This window comes from Patella vulgata, chromosome 2, assembly GCF_932274485.2.
Source record: "Patella vulgata chromosome 2, xgPatVulg1.2, whole genome shotgun sequence".
Taxonomy (NCBI): Eukaryota; Metazoa; Mollusca; class Gastropoda; family Patellidae; genus Patella; species Patella vulgata.
This window is the reverse complement of record NC_065880.2, coordinates 87157201-87182459: the sequence shown is the minus strand read 5'-3', so window position 1 is coordinate 87182459 and position 25259 is coordinate 87157201. Positions and strand designations below refer to the sequence as shown.

The 25259-nt window shown below is 35.3% G+C and overlaps 1 protein-coding gene across 4 annotated transcripts; it reads left to right on the top strand.

Moving 5' to 3' along the window:
• Positions 1-24173, top strand: LOC126812456 (serine/threonine-protein phosphatase 6 regulatory ankyrin repeat subunit A). Of its 4 annotated transcripts, none has more exons than XM_056098574.1 (5): positions 1-119; positions 1140-1234; positions 2130-2312; positions 18273-18442; positions 18564-24173. In XM_056098574.1, exons 4-5 carry the CDS (start codon positions 18424-18426, stop codon positions 20612-20614), a joined length of 2070 nt encoding a protein of 689 aa, XP_055954549.1. In that variant the 5' UTR covers positions 1-119; positions 1140-1234; positions 2130-2312; positions 18273-18423; the 3' UTR covers positions 20615-24173. The 4 variants fall into 4 exon arrangements, with proteins under 4 accessions (XP_055954549.1, XP_050394810.2, XP_055954550.1 ...); XM_050538853.2 differs by having other exon boundaries at positions 22-119; positions 1092-1234; XM_056098575.1 differs by lacking the exons at positions 18273-18442; positions 18564-24173 and adding an exon at positions 2450-5024 and having other exon boundaries at positions 22-119; positions 1092-1234.
• Positions 24174-25259: the final 1086 nt, after the last annotated feature.

Genomic DNA, 25259 nt, shown 5'->3' with positions numbered 1-25259 from the left:
ACCGGTGTCTGGTTAATCTAGGCGAGACTTACCTGTTGACACGCCATTGTGTAGTTAAGATACAATTGCAAAATATAAGAAAATCGGGTTTATAAAGACAAGGAAAGACCCACATGTTTGTAAGTTATTTATAAGTTTATTGTGGTTGTTCTGGATTAGTTAAGCTGACTATCATATCTGTCCTAATTTTCGATTGTCGCATCTAAACAACATGTAAAATGTCCCTATCTTATGACCAGGATGTATATAGATCACGTGATTTCAAAACGGCGGACCTTTTATAATACACCTTTTATATTGTTGTTTATATTTTAACCTAAATTTATATAGTTATTTATATACTCATGCCCAAAAGAAAGTATACACACTAAAAATAGGACACTAAACTACACTGAATATGTCTTGTGCGTCCAAACTCAATATCTCTAAGCAAATAAATGGCAAAACAAATGGACATTGTACCCAAATACCGCATACAACGGAAAACGAATTTGTTTGAAGCAGGACGAAATGCACAGTGTCTACTTTCTTTTGGACATGAGTATACATACCGTTTACTACAGACGTGGTTAGTAAGATACGATTTTAGTTTGTTGTACCTTTTACTACAGAAATGTCTATAAAGGTACGATTTTAGTTTTTTGTACCGTTTACTACAGATACGGTTATAAACATACGATTTTAGTTTGTTGTACCGTTTACTACAGATATGGTTAGAAAGATACGATTTTAGTTTGTTGTACCGTTCACTACAGATAAGGTTATAAAGATACGATTTTAGTTTGTTGTACCGTTTACTACAGATATGGTTAGAAAGATACGATTTTACTTTGTTGTACCGTTTACTACAGATGCGGTTGTAAAGATACGATTTTAGTTTGTTGTACCGTTTACTACAGATATGGTTAGAAAGATACGATTTTAGTTTGTTGTACCTTTTACTACAGAAATGTCTATAAAGGTACGATTTTAGTTTGTTGTACCGTTTACTACAGATATGGTTAGAAAGATACGATTTTAGTTTGTTGTGCCATTTACTACAGATACGGTTATAAAGATACGATTTTAGTTTGTTGTACCGTTTACTACAGATATGGTTAGAAAGATACGATTTTAGTTTGTTGTACCATTTACTACAGGCATGGTTAGAAAGATACGATTTTAGTTTGGTTAAAGGCAATACGTTCAGCTGATTTCTGTTACTGATGTTTTCTGACGAATGTATATTATAGTGGTAAGTCATTTGGGATTATATAAGCCATGTTAAATGTTTGTTTTGTGTACTATACGTCGAAATACTGGATATTCCATCTACAATGCATCCCAGTAGAGCTTGCCCTCAGTGGGCTTTAAACAGTTTATTGTCCCCCACCTTTCGAAGAAAGCAGGGTTTATTAAAATGGGTCTGACAATCACACTTTTTGGAACACAATAACTCTCCTTCTTATTGAGGTGGAGTCTTCAAACTTGGTGTAGGTGTTTATTAGGTAAATGCCTTGATGGGTCGAAGAAGAACATTTTCTGCTTAGGGAAAGCAGATACAAACCACTTGATTGGTTGATGCTTTGGGACACGTTCTAATTAAGCAGAGTGGTGAAACTTGATGTATAGTTTCATTACATCAATACCTTGACTAAGTTCGATTATGAGCATTTTCTGCTACTTGGGAGCTCGACAACTTTGATTTTAATTGGCGAAACATCGTTTATATCTTCATTACATTAATACCTTCACAAAGTAGAGACTTCAATCTGGTTGGTCGAGACTTTGGAACACAATAACCCCCTTTTATTAAAGTAGAATGTTCAAACTTGGCGTAGGTGTCTATTAGATGAATACCTTGACAGATTTCGATCATGCGTATTTCCACGAAGGCTAAGCAATTTGATTGTTTGAGACTTGGGTTCTAATTGGGTGAGAGCGATGCAACTTTGAGTATAGATTCATTATATCAATACCTTGACTAAGTTCGATGATGAAAATTTTCTGTATCTTATTACAACTAATAATTCATAAAATGTTGTTTTATCTTTGGCTGACATTATTAGAAAGGGCACCCGTCCGAAATAGGAAGATTCAAAATTGTATGCTTTCTATGACTACCATTTTTTAAAAAATATATTTTACAGCATTCAATGTACTGACGAGATTACTTCATAATCAATTAAACCTCGTATTTTGGATTGTTATGGCATGTGGTGTTATGGCTATAATTTGATATCCTCACCTGAATTACCAAATTGTTCCATGTCTTCCTGGAAACTTTATGCCAAATAGATCATCAAACAAATAAAATATGGCTTCCTGCAAGGGTAAGCTAAAATTCAAACATACTAATGGTTTACATTAATTACAAGATTCAGGATAACATTCATTCTATCTGAAAATGTTAGCTCTATAAGATGCCCATAGGGAGCATGTTATTTATTTATTTCATATTAATTTATAGACTCATCAAAGAGAACAACAGACGAAAGGATAAAGGGGTTAGACACCCAGTCGCCCGATTTCTACCAACCACAAAATGTATTGTTACCAGAAAAAGAAGAACCGTCTTCTAGCCACTTACCACAACGATTGTCAACTCGGCAGGCCATGGTACACATGTCAACATTAAAAGGCGATGATGAGCAGAGTGGTAACAAGAATTCGTTACACGAAGCTTGTAGACATGGGTCAGTTGCCAATGTTAGACATCTCATAGATCAAGGTACAGATGTCAACAGCAACGACGTATATGGTAGAACATGTATCTTACTTTGTAGTACATCATACATTGAACCCATTGACAAAATAAACTTTTTAAGGTCAAATGGGGGCAATATCCATGATACTGATGATGAAAACAATGGTATATTACATTTGGCTTGTGATTTAGGTATGCTAGGAACAGTTCAGTATCTTGTAGATATAGGGTTAGATATCAACTCTAAAGGTTTCAGAAATAGATCTTGTATCATGGCGTGTAGTCAGTCTAAAACGCAAGCAGCTGACAAAATGGAATTGTTAAGGAAAATGGGGGCCAATATCTATGATACAGATGTACAAAATGATTGTGTGTTACACTTGGCATGTCTTAGTGGTACATTAGATACTGTAAAATATCTGATAGATTTAGGGTTAGATATCAACACAAAAGGTTTTAAAGACAGAACATGTATTTTACAGTGTATTCTATCTAAAATACAAACCATTGAGAAAATAGAATTAATAAAGTCGAAGGGTGGTAATGTATATGATACTGATGATAACAATAATGGTATGTTACATCTAGCGTATGCTCTTGGTTCGTTAGATACTGTAAAATATCTGATAGATCTAGGGTTATATAAAACCACCAGAGGTTTTAAAGGTAGAACGCATATCTTACAGTGTAGTCTATCTAAAATACAAGCCATTGAGAAAATAGAATTTTTAATGTCAAAGTGTGGTGGTAATATTTATGATGAGGATGATCAAAATGATGGAATATTACATCTAGCCTGTGCCTTTAGTACAATAGACACTGTAAAATATCTGGTAGATCTAGGGTTATATATCACCACCACAGGTTTTAAAGATAGAACATGTATCTTACAATGTAGTCTATCTAAAACACAAGCTATTGAGAAAATAGAATTTTTAATGTCAAAGGGAGGTAATATATATGATAGGGATGGTCAAAATGATGGTCTACTACATCTAGCCTGCGCTTTTAGTACATTAAATACTGTAAAATATCTGGTAGATCTAGGGTTATATATAAAAACCAGAGGTTTTAAAGGTAGAACATGTATCCTGCAGTGTAGCCTATCTAAAACACAAGCCGTCGAGAAAATAGAACTTTTAATGTCAAAGGGAGGTAATATATATGGTAGGGATGATCAAAATGATGGAATATTACATCTAGCCTGCGCTTTTAGTACATTAGACACTGTAAAATATCTGGTAGATCTAGGGTTAGATATAAACGCTAAAGGTCTTAAAGGTAGAACATGTATCTTACAATGTAGCCTATCTAAAATACAAGCCAAGGAGAAAATAGAATTTTTAATGTCAAAGGGAGGTAATATTAATGATAGAGATGATAATAATAGTAGTATTTTACATTTGGCTTGTGAAAATGGCACGTTCGACACCGTTCAGTATCTAGTAAATTTAGGATGTGATATAAACTTTAAAGATGACGCAGGAAACACGCCGGTTTCATTAGGGTTTAGGTCTGATACACAATCTATTCAAAAAGTGGATTTTTTAATCTCCAAAGGTGGCAAACTGCCGTGGTTAATGTACAGCATTTACATTTTAATGACTTAGAGACATAAATGAAATGAAACAAAGTGGGGTTTAACGCCCTACTGTTCTGCTCCTATACTGGGCTAATAAAGACGGGGTGATATGGGGTAAAATTTTGCCCGGGCTGCGATACTATGGCCAAAGGAATCAACCACAAAGGGATCTTTTACGTGCACGCTAATGTACACACGATACCTCGGTTTTTGTCACATCCGAACGACTAGACAGCTGTCCCTGTTAGGCCCTCTATTCTGCACCACTTATAAGGGGGTGACTTAGAAAAGACAATAAAAGATTTACCAATATCGTTATAGCGTTTCAAGCGACTACTCGCATTTATGGTTTCACCAAGGTTTGAAATGTACGTGATTGAGATTGTGTTTTAATTTGTTTGTTTTTAAAAGGCAAATCCTGTATGTAGACTCTATTTCTTCCATAAAATAGAAACGTGGTACTGAAATGTGAAGACTTACTTTTAATATAATAAGATTTTAACCCTGAAATTAATTACCTTATGTTGCGTTTTCCCTTTAACGCTATTCGGGCTCATCTCAGTCTAAGCACATGGACCAAAAGAATAATAAATTCAATAATGAATTACATATAGTTTTTTCAAAAAATATTTATAATTAATACTTACATAATACAAATTACAATAATGTTCAGTTATGGTTATATAACTTATATTTATATTATTAATAAAAGTAGTTATTTACTTTAATAAATAAATGTAACGATTATGAATTATTCCCCTTTGTTCTAAACTCTTGATATATAACAATCAATAAGTCACCCATACTGTACGCAGCGACCCATCTACGTCATACTTCCCAGAATGTGACACTGCACTGTTTACCCGCCATTTAAAACGTTCATGTGATCATTTTGTCGCGGGACGTATCGACTATACACCGTTTGTTTAGACAACAGAGTAAAAATAACCCAAGCACGTGTCGCTGACACTCGCGTAAAAGCGATATATAATATGTGCTATGGGTAATATTGCAATCAATTCTTTACCATTGTAAACTGTCTTTAGAGTTTCAATCTGTTTATCTTTCAAAACGAGGTTAGATACTCCTAAATTTGTTTTCGCAAACAAAACCGCCTCTGTGATATGATGTTTCATGGGCGCCGCCATATTGAATAATTAGAGGACTATTTTGTGATTCGGCCTTGATTAGTTTGACGTCTTTCATACACACAACGGCTAAATAAACAGATTTAATTTCATTCAATATGACAATAGAAGAGAAATAAATACTTTTAAAAATTTCTAAAAGCATACTCAGTGTTTTCGACTAACATCTTCGATGTAGGAATTAAAATGTCGGTTAATTAGCTTAGGGCCTATTCTCAGCCGGAGCTAGCTGTAGATAGGCAGCCTAAGTTTGGGATGTAAGTCACTAAGTAGGGTGACTGGTAATCTTCGGGTGAGTCTCGGGTGATGGGTGGCCTTCGGGTGAAAAGTGGGTATCGGGTGACGGTTGAGTCAGGTTGAACCTCGGGTGACTGGTAATCTTCGGGTGAGCCTCGGGTGATGGATGATCTTCGATTGAAGAGTGGGTATCGGGTGACGGTTGAGTCTTGGGTAATGGATGAGACTTGGGTGACGGGTGATCTTTGGGTGAAGAATGAGTCTCTGGTGACAGTCAGCTTATATAGAGTTTCCCTTTTGAACAATAATTATGGGTTCTCAAGCCAGTCAAGGCTTGGTCCCTTTGGACAATAAATTATGCTTCTTATTGGGTCACAGGTAAAACTAATTCTAATAATTAGTTTAGCCTATTTAGCAACTAACTAAGGCCTTGCAATCAATTTATACAAGTACTAATACAAGGCATAAAAATAATAGTCCTAATTCTCAACTAATAATTAGTTTAATTCAGGCCTATTCAACAAAAGTAATTAAGGCCTTGCTATATATTATTATTTAATCAGGAAAGCTTATTTATTATTACTAATACTCTAATAGTAATAGTACTTCTAGTTATAAAAATTATGGAGACCTCGGGTGCGGTGAAGCTTTTTACCCCCAATTAGATCTAAATCTACATGGTCACGGGAAATCACGCTAAATTCAGGCATATTTATATAATTAGGCCTAGATATAAACATCAGCTATCGCAAGTCATTAAAACTCACGAAACATGTGGGATAGCCTAAAAACTGCCAATGAGCACTCTAGCAATACAATAATTAATAAATAATTAGCACCCTGCGACCTCAACGGGAACAACCGGAAGACTCACGTCTGCTTATTGAAATCACCTATTTTTGGTAACACAACTAACCAACCGTTGCACAGCGGTACGAGTTATGACGTCAGCACACGCTAATATTCTAAGATGACCGAGAAAGAAAACATCACCATTCTTTGGCGGATTATTACGACTATTAATACAATTATGTATAAAATAATCCATTTGATTGCACGACAGTTCAATATCCGGCATTCTTATTTTTTTTTATTGTAAAATTTCTCTCTTCATGGACCATATCTATGTTTTTTAAAATTAATCCTAATTCGTCGTCACGATTCATGTTTGTTTATATTAATTCATACGAGTTTTGCTTTTTTAAATATTTCCCGATGAACATGTAGACCAGATTTTCGCCATGCCCGATCTGTCTTGTTTCGTTTGATTTTTATGGACATCCTCATTATACCATTCATTTCCAGCAAGAACCGTAACTGATTTGGTTTGTAATGGGAGAACAGCATCTATAATGTCTTGAATAACAGTGTTATAATGGATAGCTTTATCATTAATTTAATTTATTTCACATATTCTGGATAATTCTGAATTCGTGATTTCCTGTTTCAGTGCACCCTTGTCTAAAGTTTTAAATCTTCTAAAACATATATTTCTACGAATGGGTAAAGGTTTTCTGATTTCGAGATCAAAGGTTACGCAATAATGGTCTGATACCAACTTATCAGAGACCGTGATATTTGTCGTAGTGGTTAGAAAAATTGAATCAGCAAAAAGATATTTCTATTCAGATAAAATAGAATCCAGTGAAAATAAAAAAAAAAGAACTTTATAAAGCTGTTAACTCGCTACTCAATCACAATAATGGTGTCATAAAACTTCCAACTGATGATGTAACTGATTTACCTAATAGATTTGCTAACTTCTTTTCTTCCAGAATTACGAAAATCAGAAATGATTTGAACAAGTCATCTTCATCAGACATCAGTACAACTAAAGCCGTCATGTCTAACGTAAACTGTAATCTAGAAGCTTTTTCACTGTTGCGATCATGAAATTAAAAAGTTAATCTGTTCATCAAATTCAAAGTCTTGCACCCTTGATCCGTTACCTACCTGGCTTCTAAAATAATGCCTCGACTGTATACTCCCTTCAGTAGCTCATTTGATCAACTGTGCAATCCAATGTGCTATTTTTCCAGATGTTTTCAAAACCGCAATCGTTGTTCCTTTAATCAAAAAGCCAACTCTTGACCCGAATCATTACAGGAACTATTGACCAGTTTCCAATCTCAGGTTTATCTCTAAAATCCTTGAGAAATGCATAGCTTATCAATTAAAAACTTACATTTCTGACAACAGCCTTCTTGAAGTATTTCGAAGTGCATATCGTAAGCATCACAGGACAGAGACTGCTCTTGTCAGAGTTCAAAATGACATTCTAAATTCACTAGACAATCACAATTGTGTTCTCTTTATATTGTTAGACCTGTCAGCTGCCTTTGATACCGTCGATCATAGCATTCTAATTTCTCGTTTAATATCTGATTTCGGTATATCCGGCTCTGCAATCAACCTTCTCAGATCCAATTTATCTGATAGAAAACAATCTGTTTTTGTCAGTGGCAAATCATCTGAAGATGTTAGCCTTTTATACGGTGTCCCACAGGGCTCTGTTTTGGGTTCAATTCTGTTCAGCCTGTATACCTCGCCCTTGGGTAAAATAATTAAAAAGTATAATATCCAGTATCATCTTTATGCAGATGATACGCAGTTGTATATCTCGTTCAAACCAATTGTTAAAGATGGCTTCGTTTTAACTAAGTATATTTTAGAATCTTGTATCAATGAAATACGACAATGGATGTCAACCAATTTTTTTAAAGCTGAACGATGATAAAACCGAGTATCTTTTAATTAGCTCACCAACAGTTCATGCAAATATTTCAGATAACATTGATATTTCTATCGGTGACGTTTCTGTGGAGCCAGTAAAAACTGCTAGAAAAATTGGTGTAATATTTGATAGTCACCCAAATTTAGAGTCTCATGTAAATAATGTATGTAAATTATGTTATCACCTACGTAATATTAGTAAAATTCGCAATAACCTCTCAACTGACGCAATACAAACACTTATAAGTATATTAATTACCTCCAGACTGGACAGTTGCAACTCCTTATTGATTGGCCTTCCGTGTCGCACTTTTGAGAAACTCCAAAAAGTGCAGAATTCAGCAGCAAGACTGATCACACGCACGAAATATAATGAGCATATTACCGAAATTTTATTTGAACTGCACTGGTTGCCTATTGTTTTTAAAATTAAATATAAAATACTTTTATTGACTTTTAATTGTTTTAATGGTATGGCCCCCTTTTACTTGTCCTGTCTTTTGGATATTTATAAACCTTCTCGAACGTTACGGTCATCCAGAGACAACTTTTTATTCACGGAAAAAAGAGCCAACCTTTCAAGTTATGGAGAGCGATCGTTTTCGTTTCAAGCACTAAAGCAGTGGAATCTCTTGCCTTTTAGTATCCGTAGTTGTACCTCTTTAACAACTTTTAAATCTAAACTTAAAACTTTTTTATTCCAATAGGCTTTTAATTGTTGAATTAGTCTTAAATCTTCACCATATGTATTTTTTTTAGATATTTATATATTTATTTTTGTACTGATTTTATAGATATTAATTTTTGTACTGATTTTTTAGATATTTAGTTTCTTATTGTTTCTATAATTATTATTTTTTACTGATTTTCTATTTTCTGTACATGTATTTATTGTAAAGCGCACCTGAACACGTATGTGGAAGATAGAGCTATATGAGTGTTGTATAATAATAATAATAATAATGAACGGATGTTTCAGCCAGTGGGTATTTCGGCTTAAGACGTTTTGGCCAGTGGACATTTCGCCCACGGATATTTCCGTTAATTTTACCAATTTTTTCTGTAGGAGAAGAAAAATCTGGTCGAAACGTCCTGTTTCTAAAAAAAGTGTCCGAAATGTCCATGGTCGAAACGTCCTGCATTCGTTTACACGATACAGCCAATTCATACAACCGTCGGATGCAAGGGTCGTATCCTACCGACTCATCAGACAAACTATCGGGCGGACAGCTATGGATAATACCAACCGACCACTTTCATTTGAGGGACTGATGCAATAGCCAATCAAATTGCGTTATATTAAACAACGCCCTACGGTGTATGACGTCATCTCTGACTTGGCAACAAGAATTCGAGCACTTTGACGTCCTCTGCCATGGACACTGTAACACATAGGTCACTTCTGCACCTTTAACTACGGAAATGGAATCGATAAGATCTCTTAATCGCCGACCAAGATCGTAGCTAAGGGCGGGGGGGGGGGGCGTAGGATAAAAAATAGATATACATTGTCCGCCAATTTTAAAGCACCCCTGAGAACACTTTCCGCCCGCCTCGTTGCTCTGAGCTAGTTACGGCCCTGTCGCCGACCCATCTCGTGTTTGACCACTTGTTTGACCACACCTGTCTGCGATATCACCTTAAGTCAGTGGTTCTCAACCTTTTTTTGTCACATGAAAATATATATGAAACATATTCGAATTTTGCGAAGTAAAATAACATGACAAGTCAGGAGGCATACGACCGTAGACACAGACTAGTCAGTCATAGACACATAGACTGACTCGAACTAAATAAAGAAAAACACAGATATCAGTACACACCAGTGAATAATCAGTTGGGATCATGTGGTTTTTCGCATTTTGTTAGTGTGCGGTTCAAAATTCCGATGCACACTTAGGACGATCAGGCCCCGTGTTCACAAAGCATTCTCAGACTTAAGTTGAGAATTTACTCAAACTTATTAGCCTTATTTTAACTAAAATATAGCCCTTTATAATAATTTTGTTGTTTGAATGTATCAGATATATCAATAAGAAACTATGTGCAAAGTTTTGTGTTTTTGGATCAAAGATATTTGTCATAAACAGTGATTGAAAGTTGAGCAAATTCTCAACTCAAGTCTGAGAATGCTGTGTGAAATCGGGGCCTGGTTGAGAATCACTGCCCAAGGTTGAAGTGGACGTTTAGCGCGACGAACACACATATTCCACTTACATGTTTGCTCATATAATTTAAATTGTTGACATTTTTAGTTCTGATTATTTACCTACACATTATCAATTTAAATAGTGTTTGCCATTGCAAGAACATATTCATTGTGTCTTTAATAACTGACTTGATTTGTTAATACCTTCATTGTCCACAATAATCCATGTACGTATTCAAATAACACAAAAAGAACTTCTACTTTCATGTACTTTCTCAAGGCTATGAGATAATAATAGTATGACCTCATAACACATTAATGGATTTACCTTGGTGTTCAATTTATCAATGAAACTGTTTTCTTTCACTCGCAATAATAGCTTGCTAATCAATGGCATGTTTGTAAAGGGGTAAAAAGTTAAATTTGTCCTATTAAATATATTTATTTATGCATGGATAAACTATGACATTTAGCTCATGAAATGGCGGTTGGGGTAGATTGGTTGAACGAGTAGGATTTTTTGGTGTGAGGAGGTTTAAATAGTCTGAAGATATAAAGTTTTTATTTGTTTTAGAAAACTTCATTGATGTTACTGGGGGGTTGTCAGATTTAAATCGCTTTTCTCCCCTATTATTTTACTCTCGGGTAATAGAAATAGGATTTGTTTATTTTTCCAGTTGTTTCCGTAGAGAGAGGTCAAATTGTTATTTTTCAAATTGTTTAAAGACTTGTTTAAGATCGGTTAAAGACTGTGGCCAAAGTTTATCGAAGTGTACTAGCACGAACCTGAGCAACAGACAACGGCATCGCTCGCCCCTTCCCCTCCCCTCGGTCAGCGAGTCAACACAAGATTTCGTTCATTTTTATACGAGTGTTTAACTTTAAAAGCACATTTCATCCGCCTTCAGGCCATTGATGGTCCGCGAATGAAAACGTATTGTTGCTTGAGAGGTTATCAGGGACACCTTTAATAAACAGGTATGACGATACAGGTGTGTAGGGTGTGGTTTAGTAGTTTATATAACGTTATTAGTGTCATACCCTGTCTTCAATGTAGATTCCGAAATGTATTACGATTAATGGGAGGTAACTATTGATTTTTATAAACCTATAGCGGTAAATCCCTTTGATCTTTGGGGTATATTCTATGCCCGTAATAACTTGCGGTTGAAAGTAGGGGGACGACTTTGGGTATAAACAGGGGATTTTGGGGTTATTCTTCTGAAAGTTTTTCTTTAAACCTGTAACAGGTTATTCTTCCAGGGTAGGTTTTTTCCATAAAAAAACACGATATAAGATTTTTCTTACGGGAATTCTGGGACATTATCATTTTGCGTACATGTACACATAGACGGTTTATAAGCAATATAAAATCTTCGACGTCGGTTATGTTGGGGAAGAAAGACTTCAGTAAAAACCTGGACCGATAAATCGAGGCTTGCCGGCGTCGGGTTTTCTTTTTCTCGGGTTATTTTCATCTGTCTTTCTTTCTCCACCATAACCTCAGTCTCGTGCTTTATCCTACACGTAATAGTCACAGACGACAAGTAGTCGTTTTATCACAGGTGTCTGGTTAATCTAGACGAGACTTACCTGTTGACACGCCATTGGCATTGTGTAGCTAAGATACAATTGCAAACTACAAGAAAATCAGGTTTATAAAGACAAGGAAAGACCCACGTGTTTGTAAGTTATTTATACCTTTATTGTGGTTATTCTGGATTAGTTTAGCTGGCTGTCATGTCTGTCCTAATTTGCGACTGTTGCATCCAAACCAAAAAATGTACAATTTCCCTAAACGATTGTATGGAAAGCATTTGACGTCAAAATGATTATGTAAGGTAAGATGTAAAGTCAATTTATGACTAGGATGTATATAGATAATATATAAGAAAAAAATATAAAACGATCTAACTCTCAGTTAAACATATAAGTAAAATTCAATTATTAGACAACAAACACTAAATATTAAATTTTTGGCTAGTACTTTTATCGTTATCAAACGAATCGTCAGGCCATTTTAATGCGTTACATATCCTGGTCCAAACGGCGGACCTTGTATAATACACCTTTTATACTCGATATATTGTTGTATACATGTTAACCTAGATTTATATAGTTATTTATACATACCGTGTAGTACAGACATAGTTAAAAAGATATGATTTAGTTTGGTTCATGGTAATACGTTTAGCTGAATGGCGTGGATTTGTCTTAAAAAAATTGGTGTGTGTGTGTGTGGAGGGGGGGGGGGGGGCGGACGAAACCTGGTACATTTCATTACCATACCAAAATAATAATTAGGAACAGTTTACTGTAACAGTGTTATTTCGATGAAAGCTGTAACTAGAGGTAATATGATGACGATAAGGAAAACGTGATTACCTACAATTAAGGATGAAGATATCGCGATGATCAGTAATTGTGGCGAGAACCAAGGCAGTTATTAGGATATAAACCTGAAATTCTGTCCTGGCGATCAAAATCATGCGGGGGTGGAGTGACTCCCCACCCCTAAATCCACGCCCATGCAGCTGACGAATGTATTCTGTTACTGACGAATGTATTTTATACTAGTAAGTCATTCGATAGTCCAAAGCATTTTAACTCAATGTCGCATCATTCCGGACAGTTGCTCCAATAGAAATGACCAACTTTGTTATCAAAGTATACTTTTTAGAGGTAGTTGATTCCATTTTCGACACATTTTCTCATCTTGGTAATTCATTGGTTCCCTTGGGTCAAAAAAGGAGGAAATCCCATAGAGATTAGGAGATTAGAAATACTCGAGTCTGCCTCAGATCAAATACGATAGCATTCATCAAGCATCAACTAAATTTCATTTAGACTCTCTCACCAACCACTGTCCACTGCGGAAACAGCGTAGTAGGCATGACGAAAGGGGCCACTCTCGGCACATTGTAGACGCGGACTCATGGGCGTATCTAGTTTCGATCACCAACCTCAAAAATTAAGCCAACATGACCAAATCTATTGTAGCCCACAGTGAATTTATTTCACAAAATGATTCAAATGATGAGACACAGATGGGGTCCGATTTGGAGTGAACCATTTCATAATGGACTGCCCATTGTCATTCCGAAGAGAACGGAAAGATAACGGGTATTAGAGGCCGATAAAAATGAGCCGATTAAGATCCTTGGCCTTGACTAAGTTCAATAATTAGCGGAGATAATTTCAATATCTTGACAAAGTTCGACAATAAACATTTGTTGCTTAGTGTACAAAGAGTATTGAACAATTTCATTGCTAGATGCTTTATAAAATTGTTAGATGTGCAAGTAATTAATGAGTGTCATCTATTAGGGACACCAGCGTCAAAACTGATTTGTTAAATACAACTGGATTAATGTCCAGTTTTAGGTTAATGGGTCTGTTTGTCTGCCTGTCTGTCGGTGACACGTTTTGGGACACAATAACGTTCCTCCTAATTGAGGTGGAATGTCTTGGCAGAGGTCGATCATCCGCATTTTCCACTAAGGCTAAATAAAGATAAGCAATTTGATTGGTTGAGACTTTGGAACACGATAACTTTGGTTCTAATTGGGTGAGAGTAATGAAGTTTGGTGTATAGTTTCATTACACCAATACCTTGACTAAGTTCGGTGATGAGAATTATCTGCTTAGGCTAAGTAGCGATAAGCAATTTGATTGGTCAAGACTTTGGAACATACAACTGTGTTTTTTATTGAGGTATAGCTGTTCATTAACATACATTATGCAAGAGCTAAAGCCGCCTATTCCAAGTCTTTATTTAGGCTTCAGATGTATAGAAATTATCAATTAGACCTTTATTTACACGACAAGCTCAAAATCAACTCTGTAGACCCACGGGTGGCTGTGATAAGGTTTAGATTTAAACAGTCGTCCATTTAAAATTAAATCAATAAATGATTGGCCAAGCTAACGTTTACCGTTAGTCGCTGATGTCACTGCAGGAAACTGGTGATGAAAGGCCTGCCACACGAGGCTACCATAGTCATTTAGCATGTTACTTGATAATCGAGAATATGTGGGTGGAGTTATCGTCTGTCAATCAACCGATCGCCAATTCCCATAGACGGCGCAGACACAATTGGTGCCTATTTCTAGTCGAAACTTCCAACAGTGACAATATCATCTATTTTTGAAATATTATAGCAAGAATGGCCAACTCTTTATAAAAGTCTTAACTAATGTATCTTTAGACGATTGTCTTGACTGAGTTCAATGATTAACATTTCCCGCAAAAGCTAAGCAGGTACTGCAATGCTTCATGTTTGAAAATCAAAGGGGAGCCATGAAAAGCTCTTTTAAAATTACAACAGCTGGAAATCGCTCCTGCAAAAAAAAAACCAAAAAAAAAAACCACTTCTGAACTCAAAATAGAGGAGCAATCTATTATTTAGAAGAGCTGTTTTTTTTTATTATGTATTTCATACATGAAGCATAGATGCAGCCAATTATTGACCCTTAATATTATATAGATACTTAGAAAAAATAAAGATATGTGTTTCAATATTTATTATAATAAATAAAGAAAACAAATCAGACTTCAGTCTTAATCTTTCACCCCCATAATATACTAACTTAAAGGACAATATTGGTGTCAGTCATTATAAAGTATGTGATAGAGCTCGTTAAATACATCCCAAATATAATTTTAACACAGAGATCATTGCTACGGGAGTTGTATAACAAACACGTGAAGAAACGGGAAGTGACGTCAAACATGAGTTGTCCATCTATATAACTGACTGAAGTAGCGAGCGGTAACAGACAAACGATCGAATTTCATTTCACTGATAATTCCGTTGAAGATGAAAAGTTGTTACATGAGACGATGAGAGGATATATGACAATTCTAAAAAAGAATTGGCTGTCAGTAGATAAAAGATAACGAACAAATTAGAAAAAGTCCGTGCATTACCATGTTTTTATTAAGAACATTGCTACGGGAGTTGTATAACAAACACGTGAAGAAACGGGAAGTGACGTCAAACATGAGTTGTCCATCTATATAACTGACTGAAGTAGCGAGCGGTAACAGACAAACGATCGAATTTCATTTCACTGATAATTCCGTTGAAGATGAAAAGTTGTTACATGAGACGATGAGAGGATATATGACAATTCTAAAAAAGAATTGGCTGTCAGTAGATAAAAGATAACGAACAAATTAGAAAAAGTCCGTGCATTACCATGTTTTTATTAAGAACAGAATGAATAAAAACGGGGGAATGCACGGGATTTTTCTACTTTTTCTCATGTCCCTTATCTAGTGACAGCCAATGCTATTTTTGAATTGTGAGATACCCTCTCACCGTCCCATATAATAACTTTTCAACGGAATTATCAGTGAAATGAAATTTGATCGTTTGTCTCTTACCGCTCGTTACTTCAGTCTGTTATATAGAAGGACAACTCGTGTTTGTCATGTTTGGCGTCACTCCCCGTTTCTTCACGTACTTGTAACACGTCTCCCGTAGCAATGATCTCTGTGTTAAAATTATATTTGGAATGTATTTAACCAGTTCTATCACATATGTAATAATGACTGACACCACTATTGTCCTTTAATGATAACGGACAAAAGTCACAGGAAAGAAATATTTAACTTTAAGCCAATTTTCATAGAATATGCAATCATAAAATGTATTACATGTAAATAATATAATATTCTAAATTCTAGCTTATTAGGTACAGAAAAATATATACTTTAGAATTGAATATTCTGTGAAAATGGTTTTCAGCTGATTACACTATTCGCAAAAGATCAAAAGGCAACACTTTGAGCTGTAAAAAGCCACTTAGCTGTAAATAAAATAGTTTAACCATTGTCTTATGGTATGTATTAATAATTTCAGTCACACTCATACAATTATGCCAGATAAAAATTGAATTTGGTACACTACAGTGATTAAAAATATAAATCAACCATTGTCATGTGGTATCAATAATTTCAGTCACTCATACAACCATTCTACAAAAATAAATTTACCAACATCAAATGAAAACAAAATCATGGAAGGAATAAGTAACCCGCTACACCAAACAAATTATCACAGCACATTCATTATCTTAAACTGATGAAAATTTGAACCTTCTTCAGGATACTGAATTGGATGTGACAAATTACTTAGTGGAAAATGAGATCAAACTAGAGTGTTCTTTTTTATTCTTGTGTGTCAGTCGTCAAATTCCTGTCCAGATTTCACTAATATTTACATCATCATTATCAATGTCACTATCACTTAAATAATCTGTATCTGAATTATCTGTGATATCAGTTGAAGCCTGTGTTGTTGTACTACCATAAGGGCTCTTTTCTATGTCTTGTGACTGTGTAACATTTTGACGAATATCAAGTGATTGTTTCCGACGTTTGGACATATACAGAGTTAGAGCACTTTCTAAAATGTCAGTATGCTTAGCTACACTCCAAATTAAATTGTTGAATTTGATGATAAAGAGATCCTCCATGCTCTCATGTGATAAACTTAACCGCCTATCATTTAACATGCTGTTAAATGGCTGAAGCCAGACTCAACAACACTGTTACTAGGTCCCAAGCAAAGGAGTATCTCAGCTAACTTGAACACGTTTGGAAATTCGGCTTGCCTATAACAAAACAGCTTGTACCATAAGTCATGAGCAGGCACACCATTATAAAAATACTTTACTGTTCTCTTCAAAAAAGATGAATGCATCAAAGTTTGCTATTAGCAAACAACAGACATTACATCATATAAAATAAAACCAAGTACGAACAATCCAAACCTCAAAAAACGTTATAGGCAAAATAGTATATTCAAGCAAAATAGTGTAATCAGCAAATGGACTGCTCCTCGTGTACAAAATACACGACAAACAGGGACTTTTTCTCCCGTACTGTCAGAATAGTATTCTCATATCAGACACATAGTAAATTTGTTATACATTAATTACTACTAATAGAAATTGCCATAAATGAGTAAAAGTAATATTTCAAGACAGATACTATAATACAATTGCATATACATGTATTTTGTTTAATAATACTTACTAACCAAATGTAGAGGAATTATTTCTCAGGAATAAGCCAAAGCTTCCAGCTAAGTTTTCAACATCAATATTGGTGTATTCTAGCTGTAAATCTGTGAGGGATTCTTTCGCTTTTTCGAGAGCAGGCATCATCTCTGTGATCAAAATATTATTCTTCTCAAAGAGTTAATGAAAGTTCTGATATTGGCTGGATAGTATTTAAGTAAGTCACACATGTACACAAGAAGCTGAAGTCCTCGAGTTTCTCTAATAATCACCTCAGTTTTGCAGCTGCAGTTGAATTCTTGGTGCTTTTGATTTGATCTTCCAGTGTTAAACTAAGAATGATCCAACTCTTTAACAAATTTGTCAGCCCTCGCCACTGATGGGAAATAAAACGAGTACCACGAACCTATAATATAAGCCACGTTAAATGCGTTTATAGGTACAGATACAGTCAAACGTTCTGCACATCAGTTGGTAACGTTTTAATATTTTTGAAGTTTATCGGCCATCATCGGGATTGAACCCGGCAAATACTATGTGCCCACATATAGAAATGTAAGGCACGTGTATCTTATTACACCTAATAATTTATAAAATTTTGTTTTATCTATGGCTGACATTATTGGAAAGCCCATCGGTCTGAAATAGGAAGATTCAAAATTATATACTTTTATGACTACCATTTTTTTTAAATCAAATATTTTACAGCATACAAGTTACTGACGCGATTACTTCATAATCAATTAAACCTCGTATTTGGACTGTTATGGCTATAATTTGATATCATCACCTGAATTACCAAATTGTTCCATGTCTTCCTGGAAACTTTATACCAACAAGGTCATCAAACAAATGAAATATGGCTTCCTTGAAGGAAGGTAAGCTAAAATATAAACATACTAATGGTTTACAATAATTACAAAATCCAGGATATCATTCATTCTATCTGAAAATATTAAGGAGTATATTTATTTTGGTTTCTTTCATATTAATTTATAGACCCATCAAAGAGGACAACAGACGAATGGATAAAGAGGCCAGAAACCCAGTCTCCCGATCAAAATATATTGTTACCAGAAAAAGAAGCTTCTTCCAGCCACTTACCACACGGATTAGCACCCGGACAGGCCATGGTACACATGTCAACATTTAAAGGCGATGCTGCACATAGTAGTATTTGTAAGGATGCGTTACAAGAAGCTTGTAGACATGGGCAAGTTGCCGATGTTAGACATCTGATAGATCAGGGTACAGATGTCAACAGTAAAGACGTATTTGGTAGAACATGTATCTTACTTTGTAGTATATCTTTCATTGAACCCATTGAAAAAATAAACGTTTTAAGTTCAAACGGGGGCAATATCCAAGATATTGATCATGAAAACAATGGTATATTGCACTTGGCTTGTGATTTAGGTATGCTAGAAACAGTTCAGTATCTTGTAGATATAGGGTTAGATATCAACTCTAAAGGTTTCAGAAATAGATCTTGTATCATGGCGTGTAGTCAGTCTAAAACGCAAGCAACTGACAAAATCGAATTGTTACGGAAAATGGGGGCCAATATTCATGATACAGATGTACAAAATGATGGTATGTTACACTTGGCATGCCTTAGTGGTACGTTAGACACTGTAAAATATCTGATAGATTTAGGTTTAGATATAAACACAAAAGGTTTTAAAGATAGAACATGTATATTGTTATGTAGCCATTCTCAAATACAGGCCATTGAGAAAATAGAATTAATAAAGTCGAAGGGTGGTAATATATATGATACTGACGGTGGAGGCAATGGTATGTTACACTTGGCATGTGTTTTTGGCACATTAGAAACTGTAAGATATCTGGTAGCTCTAAAGTTGAATATAAATGCTGAAGGCCCTAAAAGTCAACCATGCATCTTAGATTGTAGTGAATCTGAAATACAAGCTGTCGAGAAAATAGAATTTTTAAGGCTAAAGGGAGGTAATATTAATAATACTGATGATCAAAATAATGGCATATTACATATAGCCTGTGCTTTAGGTACATTAGATACTGTAAAGTATCTGATAGATTTAGGGTTGGATATAAACACAAAAGGTTATAAAGGTAGAACGTGTATTTTACAATGTAGTGTGTCAAATATACAAGGCACTGAGAAAATAGAATTAATAAAGTCGAAGGGGGGTAATATATATGATACTGACGATAATAAAAATGGCTTATTACACTTAGCCTATGCTTTTGGTACATTAGATACTGTAAGATATCTGGTAGATTTAGGGTTAGATATCGACACAAAAGGTTGTAAAGGCAGAACGTGGATCTTACAGTGTAGTCTATCTAAAACACAAGCCATTGAGAAAATAGAATTTTCAAGGTCAAAGGGAGGTAATATCCATGATACTGATAATCAAAATGATGGTCTACTACATCTAGCCTCTGCTTTTGGTACATTAGATACTGTAAAATATCTGGTTGATCTAGGGTTATATATAACCACCAGAGGTTTTATAGGTAGAACGTGTATCTTACAGTGTGGTCTATCTAAAACACAAGCCGTAGAGAAAATAGAATTTTTAAGGTTAAAGTGTGGTGGTAATATATATGACAGGGATGATCAAAATGATGGAATATTACATCTAGCCTGTTATTTTAGTACATTAGACACTGTAAAATATCTGGTAGATCTAGGGTTAGATATAAACACAAAAGGTTATAAAGGTAGAACATGTATCTTACAGTGTAGCCTATCTAAAATACAAGCCAAGGAGAAAATAGAATTTTTAATGTCAAAGGGGGGTAATATTTGTGATAGGGATGACAATAATAGTGGTATGTTACATATTGCTTGTGAAAATGGCACGTTAGAAACCGTTCAATATCTAGTAAATCTAGGATATGATATAAACATTAAAGATGACTCAGGAAATACGCCGGTTTCATTAGCGGTTTGGTCTGATACACAATCTCTTCAAAAAGTTGATTATTTAATCTCCAAAGGTGCCAAACTGTCGTGGTTCACGTGGTCAATGCATAGTATTAGAACAGCACTTCCATCTTAATAACTTAGGCCCGTATTTTCGAAAGTGCATTAGTGCTAATCATAGATTTAATCTCTGATTTTCTGACCAGCCATATTCTGAAAAGCTGATTACATGTTAAGCTAAGTTTATTAAAAACTGAGTTAATCATTGGTCGAGAATATCATAAAATGTGCTATTCTGGAACGTTGAATTGTACTTAATCATTGACTAAATCGCTCCAATATTTAGTCATCTAGGTGGAGGTAAGGGGGGGGGGGGGTAGTTTAAGGAAGGATTAAGTGCATGGATATGCAATTACAATGTATTGAATGTTATAGAAATGATTATTTTTCATTGAATTCAGACACATTGCACATATATTTTGCTACGAAAGCAACAGGTTTACATTCACCGTAAATTCTGTTAAAAAAGATTTTTGAAATATTAAACATTCTCTATAATATCAAGCATAAATATTTATGTATACTTTAGTCAAAATTAATAAACGACAAGAAAAAAAAAATAATTTTTAGAAATGGCAAAGAACCTTTTAACAAAAGGAATTGCAAAGAAAGGAGCACATCAACCTCTTAGCACAAAAGGGAACCAACAGCAGTCATTTGAGCAGTCAACAAGGGTTGTGCTATTTTCTTTTCTTTGGTCCGTAATAAAAACATTTACGACTCTAAAATCTGAGTACGAGTTACAACCAATTAAGTAATTATCAGAAATCAATAGAATTTGTTTGGCTTTTACTATACAAACATTTAGTATCAAGGGCCATAACTCTGGAAGTAATTATCGGAACGCATTGGCAATCAATAGGCCTCCTCCTCTCCTGAAGTTAAACATCGTGTATAAATTTCAAATCAATCGAATATTAACTTAAAGCATCCACAAAATTTTTCAAAGTGATCAAGGGCCATAACCCTGGTAGTAATTATCGAAAATCGTTGAAAATCTAAAGGCTTCCTCATCGCATGACCCTAGACACTGTATATAAATCTAAAGTCAATCAGATATCAATATTAGCCTCTAGAGCGTTCACATTATTTTTCAAAGTGATCAAGGGCAATAACACTGACAGTAATTATCGGATATTGATGGAACTCAAAAGGCTTCGTCATCTCATGACCTTAAATATTCTGTATAAATCTGAAGTCCATCGGATACCAACTTTTTCCAAAGTGATCAAGGGCCATAACTCTGGCAGTAATTATCGGAAATCGTTGGAAATCATTAGACTTCCGCATCTTGTGACCTTAAATATTATGTATAAATCTAAAGTCAATCGAATACCAACTTTACCCTCTAGAGCATCCACAATAATTTTCAAAGTGATAAAGGGCCATAACGCTAGCAGTAATTATCGGAAATCGTTGAACTTCAATAGGATTCCTCAGCTTTTGATCCTAAACAATGTGTATAAATCTAAAATCAATCGGATTTGAACTTTAGCCTCTAGAGCGTCCACACGATTTTTCAAAGTGATCAAGGGCAATAACTCTGATAGTAAGTATCGGAAATCAATAGGTCTCTTCGTCTCGTGGCCTTAATCACTGTGTATAAATTTAAAGTCAATTGGATACAACTTTTAGCCTATGGAGTGTCCACAAGATTTTTCAAAGTGATCTAGGTTCATAACTCTGGAGGTAATTATCGGAAATCGTTGAAAATCAATAGGCTTTTGTATCTCATGACCTTAAACACGTGTATAAATTTCAAGCCTAGTACTGAATACATGACAAAACCTATAGAAATATTGAAGCATTGTATGCAAAGTAGAAAAGTCAGCAGTTTCTTTTGATTTAGCATAATCTTTATGTTTATTTTTTTCCAATGTGCCCACAATGGCTTTCTTTTTGTCAATAAAAATTAGCTGTTCAAGCAATCTTTTCGATGTGAGAGATTTAAGAAATGAAAGACAGTCGAGTTCTTTTAAGCTTGATAAATCAACGTTTCACATTTTTATACAATAATTAACGTTTCTAAATGACATTTTATATGTATGGCACTCAGTTCAACAGTTGTATAAAAAAAATGCATATTTTTTTTGTGTCTCAATAGGTTAAGCAACTCGTAAAAATTTGTTATAAATAATAATTACTTTGTAATCTTTCAAAATTTCCCATATCCAAAGAAAACCAGAATCCCACTACAATTATACGCTCACATTTTCATATGGACGTATATTGTCGTCGCCCCTGTCCGTCCGTCCACAATTTGTTTGTGGACACGCAACAGGTCACAATGTTTATCTGATGTTGACAAAACTTGAAATATAGGTCTATCTCCCAAAAGATATTGGTTCCTGTCGATATTGGCATATATCGAACCATAACTTCATGGATTATGGCCCCTGATTGTACGAAAAATCACGTTTTAGCTTGTCACAATTTTGATCCGATTTTGATTAACCTTGAAATGCATGTTTATAACCCAAATATCTTGTTGCCTTCGATATTCGCGCATATCGGATCGTACGAAAAATCGCGTTTTTAGCTTGTGGTTCCTCTAGAGGTCGCAATTTTTATCCGATTTAAATAGTGTAAATAGTGTAAAATATGGCATATCAAGGTCACAATTTTCATCTGATTTTGATGAATCTTGGAATGCATGTTTATATCACAAAGATCTTGGTTGCTGTCGATATTCGCTCATATCGGATCGCAAATTCCGGAATTATGGTACCTGATTGTACGAAAAATCGCGCTTTTAAATTGTGGTCCCTCTAGAGGTCACAATTTTTATCCGATTTAAACAAACGTTTTGCTTATAGCCTAAGGACGACAGAGGCACGCCCATCTTTAGTATATAGCGCCTAAACGCCACAATCCTAAATATATTATCTTGGAACTTACCTGTTCCTTACGCCCTAAGGACGGCAACTATTGATTTTGGTGCATGATGCTCCCCGCTTGGACAGTGTCACACCCAATTTTATTTTAATACTTTGTCTGTATAATCTACAGGTTGCAATCAGTAACATATGGATACAAATCAGCATGACCCATTTCCAGGGTTGTACCTATTTATATTCTTCCATATCCAACCCTGAGGGGCCGAGCGACGCCGATTTTTATTCGCCCACATTTTCATGTGGACATATATTGTCGTCGCTCCTGTCCGTCTGTTCGTCCACAATTTCTTTGTGGACACTCTACAGGTCACAATATTTATTCGATTTTGACGAAACTTAAAATATAGGTCTATCTCCCAAAGATCTCAGTACTGTCGATATTGGAATATATCGGACCATAACTTCATGGATTATGGCCCCTGATTGTACGAAAAATCACACGTCAAAATCGAATAAATATTGTGACCTGTAGATTGCCCACAAAGAAATTGTGGACGGACAGGATCGACGACAATATATGTGCACATGAAAATGTGGGCGAATAAAAATCGGCGTTGCTCGGCCCCTGAGGGTTGGATATGGAACAATATTCCTCTCAATATTTGCGCATATCAGATGGTAACTTCCTGAATTATAGCCCATGATTGTACGAAAAATCATGTTTTTAGCTTTTAGCTTGTGGTCCCTCTAGAGGTCACAATTATCCGATTTAAAAATAAACATTTGAATTTATAATCGTTACACAGTAGTAAAATTGGACCAAAACTGACGGACAAAATGGCCGTCCCTCGTACGCATGTAATGTAAATATATGGTACATCAAGGTTGTGGACCCTCTAGAGGTCATAATTTTAATCAGATTTTGATGAAACTTGAAATGCATGTTTATAACCCAAAGATCTTGGTTCCTTTCAAAATTCGCGCATATCGGATTGTAAATTTCTGGATTATGGCCCTTGATTTTACGAAAAATCACGTTTTTAGCTTGTGGTCACTCATCTAGAGGTAACAATTTTTATCCGATTTAAAAAAAAATCGTTTGTATATATTACCGTTACACCCTAATGATGGCTGAGTTCGAATTTCGTGAAATTCGGCCCAACAAAATGGCCGCCCCTCGTACTCGTACGCAAATAGTGTAAATATATGGTATATCAAGGTTGTGGACCCTCTAGAAGTCACAATTTTTGATGCGATTTTCATGAAACTTGAAATATACATGTATATTTGAAACCCAAAGATCTTGGTTCCTGTCGATATTCGCACATATGAGATTGTAACTTCCTGAATTATGGCCCTTGATTGTACAAAAAAAATCGCCTGGCAGCCGCTGGTTTGATTACTAAAACGGAGTCACAGTGGTGCAGGGCGGGGGGCCTTGCAAGGGACAACGTAGAGTCGTTTGGATAGGATGACAAACCGAAATACCCTATACACATTGGGGTGCACCTAAAATAACCCTTGGTATTTAGAATTGGTATAACTGTGAGCCGTAGTGCCGCTCTCCGGGCAAAACTGCCCTTATAGAACACTGTATGGCGTATGTCCGTCTCCCTTAGCCCAGTTGGAGCAGAACAGTAGGACGTTAAACCCCCATTTCATTTCGAATATCAAAAATATCCGAACTCTATTTTTTCTTGACTTTCTTTTTCATACATTTTATTTCTTTTCTGCCATGGCTCCAGGTAAGCGAGCCAACGTCTTACTCACTGCGTCACAACGGGGTATGGCCTCAATACAAGATGTTGGACTGAGTTCAATAAAGTTGAGTTAAGCTAATATTGGAATAAATTGTCTAATAATACTATCTTAGAAATTGTCTAA